The following is a 17,006-nucleotide window of genomic DNA, read 5'->3' as shown; positions in this document are numbered from 1 at the left end:
TGAATCTCATGGGGAAGAAATAACTAGAAAAATCCCCAAAGCAGGACAGTCTTTAAGAGAACTGGCCTGAACTCCCAAAATGTCAGTGTCATGAATGCGGGAAAAAAATGCGAGGAGACTGTTCCAATTAAGTGGAAGTACAGAGACACAACAAGCAAATCCAAGACAAAAACCTTGACTAGATCCTAGGAGCAAATAGCCACCCATGAGGAATACTCCAGGGCCATGGGGAAATTTCGGTGCGGACTGCATGCTACATGATGTTACTGAAAGGATGTTACATTTCCACGATGAGAGCTTTGCAGTTACGGAGGAGAAAGTCCTTTAAAACAAACAAACAAACAAACAAACAAACCCATGTGCTGAAGTGCTTACGGGCTTGTTTTCTGGTGTGATGCCCGTGGGCATTTAAAGAATAAAGGGGAAAACTGTGCTTGTGTGTGTATATTCAAATACAGGCGCAGGAACGGAGTGAGCAGAAGGGGACTGTTCACGGGACAAAGTGCTAACCCACGGGCCGTATACAGGAGATGTACGGGTGCTCATTGCACTGTCCTTTCTCCTCTTCTTCATGCTGGAAGTTCTTCCAAAATACAACACTGGCTGGAGACCAACGTTCCTTCCAAATCACCCCTTCATGGGGGAGGGCTTTAATAAATGTTACAGGGGAGGGGAAATGGCATTAATGGCATCAGCTACAGTGTTCCTGAAACATCCCCTCATTCTCTGCTTGAGATGTGCTTTTCCCAGATACTTGTGAATTTTCGGCCTAAAAAGGACTTGAAGAATCCCTACATTTACGGAAACTTTTCATGTTTGAAATAAGGATGGAGAGGTCAAGAGTTGTGTTTGTGAGACGAGAAGTAAAAGGTTTCCCATCACTGCTGTCTTGGGTAGAAACCAGGTATTTTATTTAAAGTTCTGAAGATAATGAGCAGGTTGGAGGCCAGCAGTCACTGCTCTAAATATTAATCAGGACTCTGAATTACCCATTAAAGATAAAATCAGCCCAAACAATAACACACAGTGATTATCCACTCTTCATTTACATGTTCAAGGACAACTGTCCTGACCTCAGGCTCTCCACTCCACCTGACTAATAAACCAATTAACACCATGGCTCCAGGGAACATAAGCCCAATTCTTAAATCTATGCAAATCCGTAAGTATACTCAACATTAATTTACGCTGGTTCTAACCGAACAGAAGGGTTTCCTATAGACACGGTCAAACGCATCTATCTGTGTAGATATCAACAAAACATACTTTCTCAAGTACGTATCAGGGCAGGTTTTGCTCAAGTACAAAGTATAACATTAGCTCTTCTATTAATGCCCTCCTACAATCATTTGAAATCCAGCTCAGGGAAAGGCAAAACCATAGGAACGGAAAACAGAGTAATGGTTTCCTGAGACTGGCAGCGCGCAGGATGGCAACCTAGCAAGAGAGAACGTCAGGGCCGATGGAAACGTTGTGGGTCCCGACTGCAGGGACAGTCACACAATGCATTTGTCTAAATCCACAGAACTGACCACCAGAATACATTTAACCCCATGGTTGGGTTTTTTTTTTTTTTTTTTTTAATGTACCTTTAAAAAAAGAAAACAATTTTTGAAGTATTTGGTCAGATGTCAAGAAAAAGAAAACCCAACCCAAAACAAAAAACCTCTAGTTGTTAGAGAATCAAGGTACACTACAGGCCCTGGATGAACAGATAAGGATATCCCAGGAGGAAGTTTTACCGGTCCCTTCATCTTAAATAATCTTTGCAGAAGGTATTTTCCATTAACGTGGCACCTGTGTGGCTCAGTCAGTTAAGCATCTGACTTCAGCTCAGGTCATGATCTCGTGGTTGGTGAGTCGGAGCCCCGCATCAGGCTCTCTGCTGTCAGAGCGGAGCCAGCTTTGGACCCTCTGTCCGCCCCCCCTTTCTCTGCCCTCCCCCGCCACTCATTCATATTCATTCTCTAAACAAATAAATAAATAAATAAACGAACAAAAAATTTTCCATTAAAAAAATTCAATTTATGAGCCAGTGACAAACTGGCTTTACTGAACTCATGTTTCCTCGTTTCCGTGAGTTTTTTGGGTAAGTTTCCATGTGAATTAGAATTAATGGTGAACGTGGGGTGCCTGAGTGGCTCAGTCGGTTAAGCGTCTGACTTCGGCTCAGGTCATGATCTCACGGTTCGTGGGTTCGAGCCCCACATTGGGCTCTGTGCTGGCAGCTCAGAGGCCGGAGCCTCCTTCAGATTCTGTGCCTCCCTCTCTCTCCGCCCCTCCCCAGCTCACATTCTGTCTCCCTCTCTCTCTCAGAAATAAATAAAACATTAAAAAAAAGTTTAAAAAAAACTTAATGGTGAACTTATGAAAGGGAGTCTAGAATACCCTTCGAACTAAAAAAGCATGGCTCTCAAAAAAATTTTTTTTCATTAGCACCTCTGACTCTTGTGGCAAGGGAAGGGAAACATTGAGGGAGGGAGATAGTGAGGGAGGGAGGGAGGGAGGGAGGGAGGGAGGGAGGGAGGGAGGGAGGAAGGAAGGAAGGAAGGGAAAAATTTGGTCACAACAACGAACTACTACTTTAGAAGGCAGAGCAAAGAAAAGCACACTGCTTATTTTCCTTAGCAGTTTAAGTGAATGAAACAGGTTTCTTTTTTTTATATTAAATATAATTTATTGTCAAATTGGTCTCCATACAACACCCAGTGCTCATCCCAACAGGTGCCTTCCTCCATGCCCATCAGCCACCTTCCCCTCTCCCCCACCCCCCATCCACCCTCAGTTTATTCTCAGTCTTTAAGAGTCTCTTATGGTTTGCCTCCTTCCCTCTCTCTAACTTTTTTCCCCCTTCCCCTCCCCCCATGGTCTTCTGTTAAGTGTCTCAGGATCACATATGAGTGAAAACATACGGTATCTTTCTTTCTCTGCCTGACTTATTTCACTTAGCATAATACCCTCCAGTTCCATCCATGTTGTTGCAAACGGCCAGATTTCATTCTTTCTCATTGCCAAGTAGTATTCCATTGTGTATATAAACCACAATTTCTTTATCCATTCGTCAGTTGATGGACATTTAGGCTCTTTCCATAATTTGGCTCTTGTTGAAAGTGCTGCTATGAACATTGGGGTACAAGTGCCCTTATGCATCATCAGCACTCCTGTATCCCTTGGGTAGCCATCAACAAAACTAAAAGGCAACCGACAGAATGGGAAAAGATATTTGCAAATGACATATCAGATAAAGGGCTAGTACCCAAAATCTATAAAGAACTCAGCAAACTCCACACCCGAAAAACAAATAATCCAGTGTATAACTGGGCACAAGACATGAATAGACACTTTTCTAAAGCAGACATCCAGACGGCCAACAGGCACATGAAAAGATGCTCAACGTCGCTCCCCACCAGGGAAAAACAAATCAAAACCACACTGAGATACCACCTCACGCTGGTCAGAGTGGCTAAAATGAACAAATCAGGAGACTATAGATGCTGGCGAGGATGGGGAGAAACGGGAACCCTCCTGCACTGTTGGTGGGAATGAAGCAGGTTCCGACTACAACACAAACCTATTTCCAAAATACTGAAGAAAATAACCATCACCTCACATTGAGAAGTTAACGACACAAACCACAACAAATTAAATGGAAAACTATGAAGCTAAACCCACCGTAGCTTATAATTTTAAAAACCAGCAACTGAGAAGCAGTCGATGGTCAACTCACACTACTGATACCACCTCGGTTTATGAATACCAAACTGGAGTAACTTACTAATATTGTAGTTATGAGTCAATATCCATTATGAGTTCAAGGAAGCAGGAGTTCAGCATTTACCACCCAAAGGGGTACAAAAAGAATGTCTTTGGAACTGAAGGGCCCAGATTTGGGTTACTGAACAAGAAGCCAAACCTAAGCAAAGGAGAATTTTCGGGAGCTATTTTCAGGATGGATGGTGTAAAATGCGATCGAATGGCAGGAGGAATGCTGTCACACTGGTTCCCAAGTGTCCTGGCATGGTATTTTAATACTCCTGGAGAAAAGAGTATGTCAAGGGTCTCTAAAATAAAATCTACAGATGGCTGGCTATAGATAAAAGGAATTGTTAACCTTGGCACATCAGTCTCATGTTGCAAGACGCTTCAGATCACTGTAAGCTAACACTTTAGTAAGTACCTACTATGTGCCTGCGAGGACTCTAAGTGCTCTGCCTCTAATGGTCACTTGGCCCTCACAACTGCCCCAAACCCAGGGGCCAGAAAGGTTAAAAAACACGTCCAGGGCAGGAAATAGCCGAGCTGGGATTTGAACCCAGGCAGTTGGCTTCAGGGCCCAGGCACGTAACCACTCGGCCACTCACTACTCCAGTTATTCTGGAATGATGGTTTACATAGGAGAGAGAGAGAATAACATGCTTTCAATAGTTGAGGTTGTAATTTATTCTTGTTTCTGTATCATTTTCTATCATAGCAACTGTACATAGAGGATATTCATTTTTGTCACCTCAATATAAAATTTCAGAAGACAGATGAAAAAGCAACTTAGTCGTTTTGAATGCATAAATACAACAGGAGGCAGGCAACAGATATAAAATAAACAGATTTTGGTGCCCAAGCTCCTGTAGGGGAAGCACACTGAATATCAAGTGGGTATACTTGATTCCATCTAAACAATAAAGTCCTTAAAATGGTGACAGAAGAGAACACGACAAACTATCATGGGGGAAGGGGGGTACTTCTCAGGGCACTGCCACAATCCAATTTACAGGGGCACGCCTCTTTTCTGGAGTCACTTAACGGTATAAAGCTTTCCCACCTAAGAGTCACCATTAGCAGGTTTCATCTGCAGGAAGACTAGTCACCTGCAATTGGGAACTGATCTTTTATTTATCTATTTTGAGAGAAAGAGAGAGCGAGAGCGCGCACGTGGGAGGGAGGGAGGGAGGGAAAGGCAGAGAGAGAGGGAGACAGAGAATCCCAAGCAGGACAGCCGGATATGGTGGGGGGGGGGGGGGGGGCTTGATCCCATGAACTGCGAGATCGTAACCCGAGCTCAAAACGAGACTCGGACGCTTAACAGACTGAGCCACCCAGGTGCCCCAGGAATAGAAGGTCTTAAATAAAGATCATGGGGCATGTGGGCGAGCGTGCGCACGGGTGTGGGGGCAGCGGTAAGGGTGTTCATTTATCGGTGTCATCCTATTACAACCATAACTTCACACAAAAGATCACGTCTCCTAGCTCTCTGTTCAGTCTAGTATGTGAACTGGTCCAAACCACCTATTTCCACTCAGATGGTCTAGCAGAAGGAAATACTGGCTGGGAACACAGGGAACTTGGGCCTTCTGTCTAGATCTGACGCGCTAGGATCGCAGTAGGTGGAACGTAGTAAGTTCTGCCTCTCCGGGCTGCAGTTTTCTCATCCGAAAAAGGAGACATGTGGACAATCTCCAGTCTGGGCTGCCTGTGCGACCCAATTCCGGGACGGGCCTGGCCTCACTCAGGGCAGAAGGATCAACGTAGTCTGACAGTGGAGGTGTGTCCGTGGAATATGCAAAGAGGAACGACATGATGATGCGTTACCTGCAACAAACTAGTTTCACAACTTCACTTCTAGATCCCCACAGGGTCTGTTTCCCAGTATATGCGTGCATTGCAATAGGCTTCTAGGGGAGAAACATTACCCTGGTTGCCTTGTTTACTCTCAAGGAAGGTACCGCTGTCAAACCCATAAATTGAGGGGAGATTTTCCTTTTTTAAATCCACAGGTATACCTTCATTTCCTGGCTTACTAGATAATTCCTTCAAAGACCTACACTGATTTGTAAATGGGCAAAACATCGTACGTGCACTTGATGGCGGGTTCCTTCTCTGTTTTGGAGCAACGTGGGGGTTTCTTCCCCAACTTTTTTTTTTTTTTGATGGACATTCATATTGTTGGGGGACCACCACCACCATCCGTGTCCCGAATGTGGGGATCTGGATCCGAGCTAAGGAAACCTTGAAAAGATGCCCCACTGAGCGCTGCACAGGAAAATACACCGCCCTCTTTCGGCCCCTTCTAGGCTCTTGTCTACAACCAGAAGCTACGCCTTTCTCACTGTCCCAACTCAAAAGAAGTTCTCTTCTGAAGTCACCTTCTCTTTCTGCGATACAAGGAATGCATCTGCAGAAGTTAAGTACTTTACTGCTATTTCCTTAGGTGGGTAGAAAACAGGCCTTTGAGCACAGCCTTGCTCAAAGAACCAGCCTGGCACAGTCCCAAGGTCCCTACGCTTCAAACAAAGGGCAAAGGGCATCTTCACTCGTGGTCTCCTTCGCCGCGGCAAACCGCGCATTTTCATGCACGGTGCACAGTGAAAGGCAAGGTGACTGCCAGAGCACCTGGCTGAGGACAAGCCTGCCAGGTCAGAGACGTCAACCGCGAAGTACACAGAAGGGATCGGTTCAACCCGATTGCCAATTACTACCCAGGTGAGAGGCTTCCCAAACCGAAGGAACAGTGCTCTGCACGCACAGAGTGAGCACGACGTCCTACTAGAAACCCCCAACTGCCAATACTCAACTTCTCAGAATTAGCATTCCCCTTACCCCCAACCCCCCCCGTGCTCCCGCGTGGTTATCTCATATTCCAGCAGGGACCCAAAGAAAATGCCTGCTATTTCACCTTCGGAGGGTGGAGAGGAGAATCAAAAAGGGCACATTTGGGACTGAGGTGGTGAGTGGGGGGTTGGGGACAATGGACTAGGAATCAAAGCCTTCCACCAGCTCAGGGCCTTGAGGGGCAGCGGCAATTTACTCGTCCATCTAAACAATAAAAACCCGACCCCCAAAGCCTGCCTATTCCATTCTCCTCAAAGGATTGGTGAGGATTCAGGACGGAATCCACGGGAACAACGGTCAAGTGTGATGGTCGGCGGCAACAGTAACATTACCCGTAAGCACAGTAGGCACAAATCGTAGGGAGAGGCTGCTTCAGGGTGGTGAAAGCAAACTCTGGGTGGTTACGGAAGCAGATGAGGAAAGGTGTGAGAACTAGACACATTAGGATTTACTCAGTGGACCACAGAAAGAAACGGATTTCTACCCGTGGTGTCATACAGCTAATACGTTTCTTTATAACCAGTATGAGAGGGGCGCCTGGGTGGCTCAGCTGGTTGAGCGTCCGACTTCGGCTCAGGTCACGATCTCGCGGTCCGTGAGTTCGAGCCCCTCGTCGGGCTCTGGGCTGACGGCTCAGAGTCTGGAGCTTGTTTCTGTGTCTCCCTCTCTCTCTGCCCCTCCCCCGTTCATGCTCTGTCTCAAAAATAAACGTTAAAGGGGCGCCTGGGTGGCGCAGTCGGTTGAGCGTCCGACTTCAGCCAGGTCACGATCTCGCGGTCTGTGAGTTCGAGCCCCGCGTCAGGCTCTGGGCTGATGGCTCGGAGCCTGGAGCCTGTTTCCGATTCTGTGTCTCCCTCTCTCTCTGCCCCTCCCCCGTTCATGCTCTGTCTCTCTCTGTCCCAAAAATAAATAAAAAATTTAGAAAAAAAAAAAAAAAAAAAAAAACGTTAAAAAAATTTTTTTTAAACCAGTATGAGAGCAGTAACAGCAATGACAAGGTCAGGGTACAGAGCACGGTAAGACTGGGAGGGAAGGTCATCAGACAAAAGATGTTTCTTTCTCTTAAAAAAAAAAACAACTTAGTGCTTTATCCATTTTTTCTAATTATAAATGTTCCAAGAAGAAAATTCGGAAAATACCATAGAGTAGAGAGAAGAAAATAAAGTCCACCCGTTACCACTGTTAGTATCTTGAAGGACCTCCCGTCCCCCCCCTCCCCTAGTCTCACCAAAGACATTCCCAAACGCTTGGAGACAGGCTAGTCAGGACACATGCAGTGAGTATGCGCCGACAGACTGAGTCTGAGATTGTGACAATGAGAAGACAGTGTTGCTATCGCCGGGACAGAGGCATGTGTTAGGGAAGAAAGGGGACATCCAGCAGAAGGAGGCAGCATGTGAAAGCACGGGGACAGGGCTCCTGATAAGGGCACAGCATGTGGAAGGTGGAGCTTCTGTTCAGTGACAGAGTCAGAGACTAGATCTTACTCATTCTTACCGCACACATGATAATTACACGACACGACACGGCAGAAGCACTATCACTACAGCGGCAATCACATTACGATATATTAATGTATCAAATCAACGTGTCGTACGCCTTAAATTTACACCGTGTAACATGTCAAGTATATTTCGATTCAAAACGGAGCCAGGCCCTGCGGTATTGTGAGGCCCTGGGACAAGGATTCCAGTGGCCCTGATGCATGTCGGCTGCTGGCCGACTTACATTCTGACCCTTACTCTCGACCCAAGCCACAATACCCACAGAAGCGTGCGTGGCCGTATATATCAATGTGCGTGGGTGTGTGTGTGTGTGTGTGTGTGTGTGTGTGTGTGTGTGTGTGTGTGTTTCACAACTACAATTTGAAGAGTAACTGGGGACGCCCAGGTGGCTCAGTCGCTTAAGCATCTGGTTTTGGCTCAGATCACGAATCTTGGTTTTGGCTCAGGTCACGATCTCCCAGTTCGTGGGATCGAACCTCGAGTCCGGCTCTGCGCTGACAATGCAGAGCCGGTTTGGGATTCGTTTTCTCTCCCTCTCCGACCCCCTCTCACACGCATGTTCGCACGTCTTCTCTCTCTCTCTCTCAAAACGATCAACGTTTTCTTTTAAATAAAGAGTAAGTGAAACTTGATTAAAGAGAAACCTGCTTAAGAAAAACAACTCAATCCATTCCAAGTCTTGTAAATGGATTTTTAAAAAAATGAATCTAGGTTATCTGTGGCCACTGATATTCGCTTTTACTTGTGTCTACATTCTAGAGGCTAAAAAAAAAAATCTAGAGGTAGTGATGGTGTATTTACATTTTGGGAAGTCTGAGTATGAGGTGGAAAAAATGCATTTATTTCCCCACGTCTATGTTACATTTTTAGCTGCTGTGCCATCGCTTCATCAATGTGCCTGGTTAACTTTTAAACAATGTTCCAACTGCTTTAAACATCTAAATATTCACAATGTCCCCCCTAGGAGGCCTTCTGTGGTTTTATCCTAGTCTGTGGTCAAAGACCAGAGGCCTAACCCGGTTATCTGGTTATCTCTACAGCTAGTTCTCTTGTTCATGGGATTAGAATGGATTGAGAAATCCCATCAAAGAAAAAACAGTGCTTAGCTTTTAAGAAAACCTAAAAAAACCCCAGATAACCACTGTGAATAACGTGATACTGCAAAGATCTCACCCCTTTAGTGAGGCTGGTGTTTCACCAAGAGGAGCGACCTTTGACGGACAGGCATCTGGTAACATGTATGCAAAGCCACAGAGGTCTAGCTTTGAGTCTGGTAATCCCATTCCGGAGAATTTATCTGAAGGGAAAAACTTCCATCAAGGAAAACAGCGGAATGCATAAAGAGGTTCACCGCAGCATCACCGACCGTGGCGAAAATGCAAACCACCTCAGTATCTATCAGGGGAGTTCTTGGCCACTTGGGAGGAAGAAAGGGTCTTGGGGGGCACTGACCGGGATGTGGAAGAGAAACGGGGCAGGATAAGAAAGCGAACAGACAAGCCACGCGTTGCGCCGGGGACGGGACACCAGCAGGGCCTAAATCTCTGACCCTGTTACGGAGGGAGTCACCATTCAGGCCTTGGAATAGCAGAGGAACGTCCAAGCTACAAAAGGAAAACTTACAAAAAGAGAGTCATTTCAACCCCTGACCAACAGCCACTGAAAAGGAGGCTATGATGACAGAACCGAAGTGGGTTCAAAAAGCATCAAGGAAAAAATAAAAACAACAACAAAAAATTTTTAAATAAAGATAAAAAAGCTAAGGGACTGAAGACTCACCTACAAAAGTTATTTTCTTTCTTTAAGTTTTAAACTGAGTTATTTTGAGGGAGAGAAAAAGAATGAATGTGAGCGGGGGAGGGGCCGAGAGTGAGAGCGAGCAAATCCCAAGCAGGCTCAGCACTGTCGGCGCTGGGCGCGATGCGGGCTGGAACTCACACACCGTGAGATCATGACCTGAGCCGACATCCAAAGAGTCAGACGTTCAACCGCCCGAGCCACGGGGGCGCCCCTATTTTCTTGTTTACCAAGGATTTCTGTGGCTGGAGATGTATTTCCTCCCTTGCTGAACCACCGCAAACTCTCTCCCCTCCCGGCAACTTAGTAACCATGGGGGTCCCTGCTGGAGAGAGATTTTTTTTCTCCTCCCCCCGTACCCTCCTCTCTCTCAAAACCCAGAGTCCAGAAGCCACTGCCCACAGAGGTCTCAAGCACCAATCCCCTACCCCCCTGCCTGCACAGGAGCTAACGCAACAAACTCGAGTTGCCCGTTTTTGTTTTCGATTTCTGAAACACAAAAAAGGAACCTGCGACTTAAGAAGGTAACTCACAAACTGGAAGCAGCTCCTGACGCTCGGCTCGATGTTACTGCCCCCGAAGGATGCGACTTCACCCAACTGCCTCGGGATCTGGATAGAGTCGTGCAGGAGGAGGCCCAGCCTGCGCTGGTCACAAAATCCTGTGGAGCTTGCCACTTGCTTGAAAAGGTCTACGAATGGAAGACGAGAAGTTCAACAACCAAGAAGCAGCATCGAGCAGATGCGAGCAAAACCTCCCAACCCTGATCCCGGTACTCATTATTAACAGGAGCCCCTGATTCCACAGAGAGCGGTTCCTTCTAATTCATGTGAATCCGGACATTTACTATTTTTATGGATCAAGTTAATCATCACTGTGTATATACAAAATGTGACAGCTTTTAAATAAGCTACGGCCCTGCGAGAAATGCAAGTTTACATACAGTTTTGACAACTGAATTTTTCCTAAGCCCAAACATAGCCCTCTGGGAGATATTTTATATATAAGATATAACCACTGTCAGAAAATAAATATCTTAGCAGAAAGAACCACGTAACTGGTCCAAAGCACCATCCCCTTTGGACATCAGAGATTCAAAAATGTACCCAAATTGGAACTTCTTTATGAAGTCCTAAGATCATGGAGTTTCTTGTATACGTTCCCAAAGGAGGCTGTACGTATTGGTAAATTAGCGCCCATCACTCAATACGGTCATTGTGTTAATGGACGTCTATCTTTTTGGCTGAAGAACAATAATCCCCCTTGAGGGCAGGGACCGTGTTTGGTCAGCCATGGGCCACAAGCATCACGGAATGAGGGACCAAACCCGATGCCTGCAACGTATGTTCTGTTCTCAGAAATAAGATCATTTTCATCAGACCCGGTATTCGGAGAAAAGCTGCCAACGAAAGCAAATTCAAGGAAGCCTTTCCTTTTCATGAAGCACATGTTAAGCTCTAAGTAATGGAATATTTTAACCAAGTATCAAAGATGGCACCCACAGCCTTTTACCATCTCTCCAATACACACGGATTTTTTTTTTCAAAATTATGAATTATTTTCACGTATCCCACTTTTTTTTTTTAATTTTTTTTTTTTTTGACGTTTATTTATTTTTGAGACAGAGAGAGACACAGCATGAACGCGGGAGGGGCTGAGAGAGAGGGAGACACAGAATCGGAAGCAGGCTCCAGGCTCTGGGCCGTCAGCCCAGAGCCCGACGTGGGGCTCGAACTCGCGGACCGCGAGATCGTGACCTGAGCTGAAGTCGGACGCTTAACCGACTGAGCCACCCAGGCGCCCCACGTATCCCACTTTAAAGTTAGTATTTTTGCTTCCGCAGCCTTAAAATATGTTCCCTCTTAGTTATCTGACACACAGGCTCAAAGCACCCTTTGGTATTACGCTGTGCCATTGCTATACCACTGATAAGGTTAGATCTTAAACTCACCTGTAACTCCACGTGTAAAGGGGAAAAACCCATAGACATACTCTACTGTATCCAAAATACCTTTCTTAAATGGTTAATGAAAGCCGTTGGGCTATTTTTCTTTGGATCGGGGGATAAAAAAAACCCCAAGCGGAACTACATAAAAGTGAGAGCTTAAGAGGGCTCGTGTATTTTTTGTGGCTTCCTCCTGGGGCGAAATGAGTGGTTTTGGAGAAATTCAATCTCTTTTATCTCCTGCCCATCCTTAAACTCAGCACATCTCATCCCTGCGTGGCTAGGCCTTAGGGGAAAAGACAAACGACAGGATAGGCTCGGTTTGCTTAACGTTCCCACCATAAAGACTTCTTACAAGCATATAAAGGGCGAAAACCAAGTACAGTCTCTCACAGTGGGAACGGATGGTTGTTTAGTCACCGCGACCATTTTTTCTCCTCTAGCATTTGCTTTTAATTTGGATGCACCAGATTGAAGCCGAAGAACCCAAGAGCTAACCAGAAGGAAATTCTATAAGGTGATATTTACCCTGTAAGAAACGGCACGCTATCAGTTTCTCAAGTAATAAAATGGAAGTCACGTCACAGATCTGGAGATGTCTGTACAACTTGCCGTAAGATGATTATAAAATAAACAATGTTTCTTGAACACGAATGCCAGAGAGCACTCTTTAAATAAGAACCCAAAGCGTCAGCAAGTGTACAGGTTAAACCTTCACATTCTTTTTTGTGACTCCGGCGAAGGGGTTAGGAAATCAGACTTTATCCTCTAGGAACATGTGTTTTATTCGGACACAGTCAATGTAATGTAAAATCATACTTGGACGGGAGAAGTTAATCCTCATTCTCTATTGAAATACCTGCAAGGGAATGTGTGACAGGGAAGGGCACAAATCAAGGCTGGGGACTCTCAAAGCAGTTCTACATCTTATGGGAGGAACCTACTGTCAAGTAAGAACACTAGTCATTCCCCCTCTAAAACTGGGGTAATTAGGCAACGTTAATACAAGAAGAGAGTTAACACACATGACTTACATCTGTACTTGTCTTCCAAATGCGCTTTACACAGAGAAATGACGCCAGTTTTAAAAGACAGGACTCGGATCCTCCCGGTTCGTCCCCTGTTATGAATAATCAGACCAAAAAAGAAAACAAACAAACAAAAAAACCCATTACCGACACGTTACTAGATGGTAAACACTTCTTAAGAAAAAAAGCCTTGGACGTGGGAACTCTAGCGACCACGGTTTTAGGAACCCAATCGTCTTGGGAAGATTTGCTGACAGCTTTTCGGTTCATCATCTCTTTCTCTTCATTATCTTCCTTACCTGTTCGGCTGAGGGCCTAGAATGCAATGGAAATCTGACCGCTTTGACCAAAGAACGATGACCAAGTCTGCAATTCTTAAAAGCCCTTACTTGAATTGTAACAGTGGCTCTACATTAAAAGGATAAAAAAAATTATCCTTCTATTCAATGGAGAGTCACCTGGGTTTAGGTTGGTCAGTGGAAGAATTCCCACTGCGCACTTAAGTTATTTTGGCCACGGAACCACATTGCCTGTTGTGGTTACGAAAGCCAAAGAAATACCAGCAACTGACTTGCTGTGCCCTCTTGAACACTCTTAGATTTGGATCAGACTGCCCCTCGTTGAGAAGAAAATCGCTCACGTCAGGCCACATGACACATAATACGAAATATGTACGTTTATCTCCCTAAGAAAAATACAATATCCTCTATTAGAGAACAATCAAATGTATGATCTTAAAGAGCAATTTTAAAAACAACCTACCGCTGGATCAATGTTTGAAATATATTTACACTTGCGTTTTACATAGAAAGCTGAAATAAAGCATTCCACATGACAAACTTAAAATGGTTCATTTTATCCATGGGGGAAAAATGATCCCGAAGAATGAAAAATTTTTCCTTCTGTAGAGAATGATTTTCAATAATTGGCACCTTTTATTTTGTTATGGAAAGAAAGTAAACCTTGGACGGTGGTTAAAAAGAGAAGGAGAGAGGGACTGTGGCGTAATTCTCCCATCTAGCACTGCAAAACTACAAAGGATAGGTCCCAACTGGGGTGATTTTTGGTGAACAATATGCTCAACTTTTCACTGGTATAGCTGCCTAGAACCCTTGGCCGAAGAGAAATCCGGGAACTTAAGGCGTTAACACAATTACCATGCTTGAAGATTTTCTCCTTGTGCCCCTCTTTAAAAAAGGCAAATCAAAGTTTTAATGAATAAACTTCATGAACTCTAACTCAGGTCTTCAAGCGGTTAAAACTGTCCCCAAGTAATTTTGAGGCAGGTGGAAGGGACCGTATATACACTCAGAATCCATTCATATGTCATCTACAAAGAACACGGTACCAAAATAAACGGGCGGGAACAACTGAGTACGAACCCTTATCAGAGCCAAATTTAAGTGTAATCCACAATCAAAAGCCGGTATGTTCAAGGGCTCGGTAAATAATGATCAGAATTACACAGCCAGATGGTCTTGGAATTCAAAAAGCACTACCTTATCACAACGACAAAGAAAGAGGTGTACGTCTGAATCACAGAAGTGGCAAAAATCTACGACAAAAGCAAAAGGCAAAATAGTTGATATGCAACTCCTTTCGGAAAGCCTTCCCCGATTTCCAACTGGGGAATATGTCCTTGTTTGCATGTGAAATGAGGCATGTAATCACTGGGAGGTCCAAGAAGAATTCGGTCAAAATGAAGACCAATTCTGCCGGCTGCCTTCGTCAATTGTCTTCATTAAGCTCAAGACAAAAACTAGAACCGGGGATACCTCAATGTGGGCAATCCGAAGCAACAAGAAAACCAAGTCCTCTCTAAGAGAATGATCAACTAGAGATGCCAAATGGAAACCTGGACAGCGTTATAAGGCCTCCTCAGTTTGAGGAGCCCCGTTTGCTCCATGAAGGGCTCGCTCTCATTTTTTTTGGCTCATCAATTCACAGCGTTCTGCAAAAACCTCCGGGGTGTGAGCGAACACTATTCCGATCTGGTGACAGGTGCGTCAGCGTCTCCAGGAGCACATCCATTTCTGCCAGTGAGTGGGAGCCGCTCCCGAAGTGGATGGAAGAATTCAAATTACACGGGCAAGAAAAGGCTACACACTGACTCATTCTACTATTTGAAAAATGAGCGTCTCCGGGTTTTGTTTGTTTTCTGAGAGCCACGCACATTCTAGCTCTTCCGACCCAGTTCATCAAAATATGTTTCAGCTTCAACAAACGCAAACCTGATGTATCACAGGGACAGCATTAGGTCACGGGGCTTCATGAACCTTTCATCCTGAGGACAGGATTTCCAGACTGGGGCCCCTGTTGTGATGCTAATTACACTGGCCATACGTACGTGTCATAGACATTCAGCAGCCAATTGAGACACATATCCACGCAGAGAGGGACGTTGACCAGATTGTTGTGCTCTTGTTCCAGGCGATCATAGATAGTGGTCAGACAATTTATGACCTGCAGGATGTCCATGGGCTGGTCATTTTGCTTGAGGTTGTGCTGGTCCAAGGCATCGCATGCAGCTGACAGGCTCAAGAGATCCACTGCAAAAGCCACATAAAATCACAAGTGATTCCGAGGGGGAAATCCTCCTTTTTCCCTTTCCTTTGAAAATCCTGTTCAGGTTATTTCGCACCCTTGAGTGAACACCTAACCTGAACCCTACCCTCTTTCAAAATGGCTTATCTTCACCCCGCCCAGCTCGAAGTCTGATGACTGGAGTAGTGGTGATCTAAGGTTATTACGGTCGAATCTCACTGGCACCGGGAGAAGAAGGTGGGTAGGGAAAGTTTCTGTTCCTGAAGTATGGGGGTACTGGAGAGTTAAGGGGACCTAGAGTGTTCTATGGGAACAGACTCATTTGCACATTCTGTATAAGAGAGAATCTGTAGTTTACTAGAGATTTCGAAAGAGTTCCTGACAATACTGTTTCGGATTTGTATTACAGAAGGTCGGTTTGATTAATCTGTATGGTTAGGGTTGTGTAAACTCTATTTCCAGCTACACATTTATAATCATTAAGCGATTTTTGCCTTGAAATATCGGTCACCTCACAATCGGTCGGCTACTTTAGTATTAGGTGAAAAAACCATCAACTTGACTAAACTTTTCAAAAGGAGAACTAAGTGTACAATCTCTTCAGCTTGTAGACCCGAGGCTCACTTCTTTCTTTCACCTTCAAATTCTATTTTACAGTATCTTTTCAAGTCCTCTAAGAACTTCCTAAGATGGGGGGCTGGGGGGGGGTGCGGTTTCCCTTGGTCAGAAGTGGTATTTAGTCATATGCTGAAAGACGAAAATTTAACGAAAGAGAAACCTCAACCTTGTCCAGCGTCAGCACAGCGCAAGCTTTCCTCCCAAGTGTCACGGGAAGATGCCTTGCAAACAATCGATGGTAATTAAGTACATCTCTCGCCCATCTAGGGGGAGGGGGCAATACAATTGTGAATGTAACTGCAGATAAACATGGACCATCCCAGTCAGTAAAGAGCTTGCCCAGGGCTCAGTGGACGCACATTTAAGGGCCCGAGTGCATTTTACTAGCTATTTGTGGGCGGTTCTAATTAAATGTTAAGGAAAACAAACTGGGGGTAAATCCTACCCTACGTGGTGTGCGTTTTTCTCTTTTATGAAAGAAAAACAGTAACCTCTGGAGTTTCCCTGGAAGCAAGAAAGAGGCCTGGTAGGAGAAGCAGGAGGGGATTTTCTCTTCCTTCGCAGTCAGTAAAGCTCTGTGCTCCCAAGCAGTCGGCCTCACGGGCCAGGGACTAGCCCTCACCCTGACAAAGCAAAGGCCCCGCTCCTTTTGTGTTAAAGTACTCTCGAGATAAAGAAATGACCTCTTTACGTGGAAGCCGAGGCCTGATTTAAAGTGGCAGAAAAGAACATAACTCGATTTGAGAGGGAGGCAGGTAGGAAAAAGAAGCAAGAATTAAAAAACTAATAATGCAGGCAGGCAGGAGGCCCCGAGGAGGGAAGGCCCAGCGGGCGACACCGCAAGGGAGACTAGAGAGAGGGACAGAGAGCAAAGACTCCAGCTTTCATCCTCTCTTCTGCATGCTGGACTTCCTCAGAGGGCAAATGCAACAGGCCAGGGAGCGAGAACATTGAGAGAGGCAGCTC

General features: G+C 45.3%; 1 protein-coding gene across 24 annotated transcripts in view; it reads right to left on the bottom strand.

Annotated features, from left to right (window-relative positions):
- Positions 1-17,006, bottom strand: part of DMD (dystrophin) — a 2,111,713-nt gene that overhangs the window by 80,265 nt on the left and 2,014,442 nt on the right. For all 24 annotated transcript variants that reach the window (XM_053892047.1, XM_053892050.1, XM_053892044.1 and 21 more), the window contains 3 exons: positions 15,226-15,427; positions 12,885-12,970; positions 10,439-10,596 (listed from right to left, as the gene is read on the bottom strand). In XM_053892047.1, the coding sequence (XP_053748022.1) occupies positions 10,439-10,596; positions 12,885-12,970; positions 15,226-15,427 (446 nt within the window). The remainder of the gene's footprint in view (positions 1-10,438; positions 10,597-12,884; positions 12,971-15,225; positions 15,428-17,006) is intronic.

Source organism: Panthera pardus, unplaced genomic scaffold (genome assembly GCF_024362965.1).
Source record: "Panthera pardus isolate Hobbes unplaced genomic scaffold, ASM2436296v1 HiC_scaffold_27, whole genome shotgun sequence".
NCBI classification, from domain to species: domain Eukaryota; kingdom Metazoa; phylum Chordata; class Mammalia; order Carnivora; family Felidae; genus Panthera; species Panthera pardus.
Note: the sequence above shows the minus strand (reverse complement) of the source record. Positions and strands in the feature narration are given on the sequence as shown.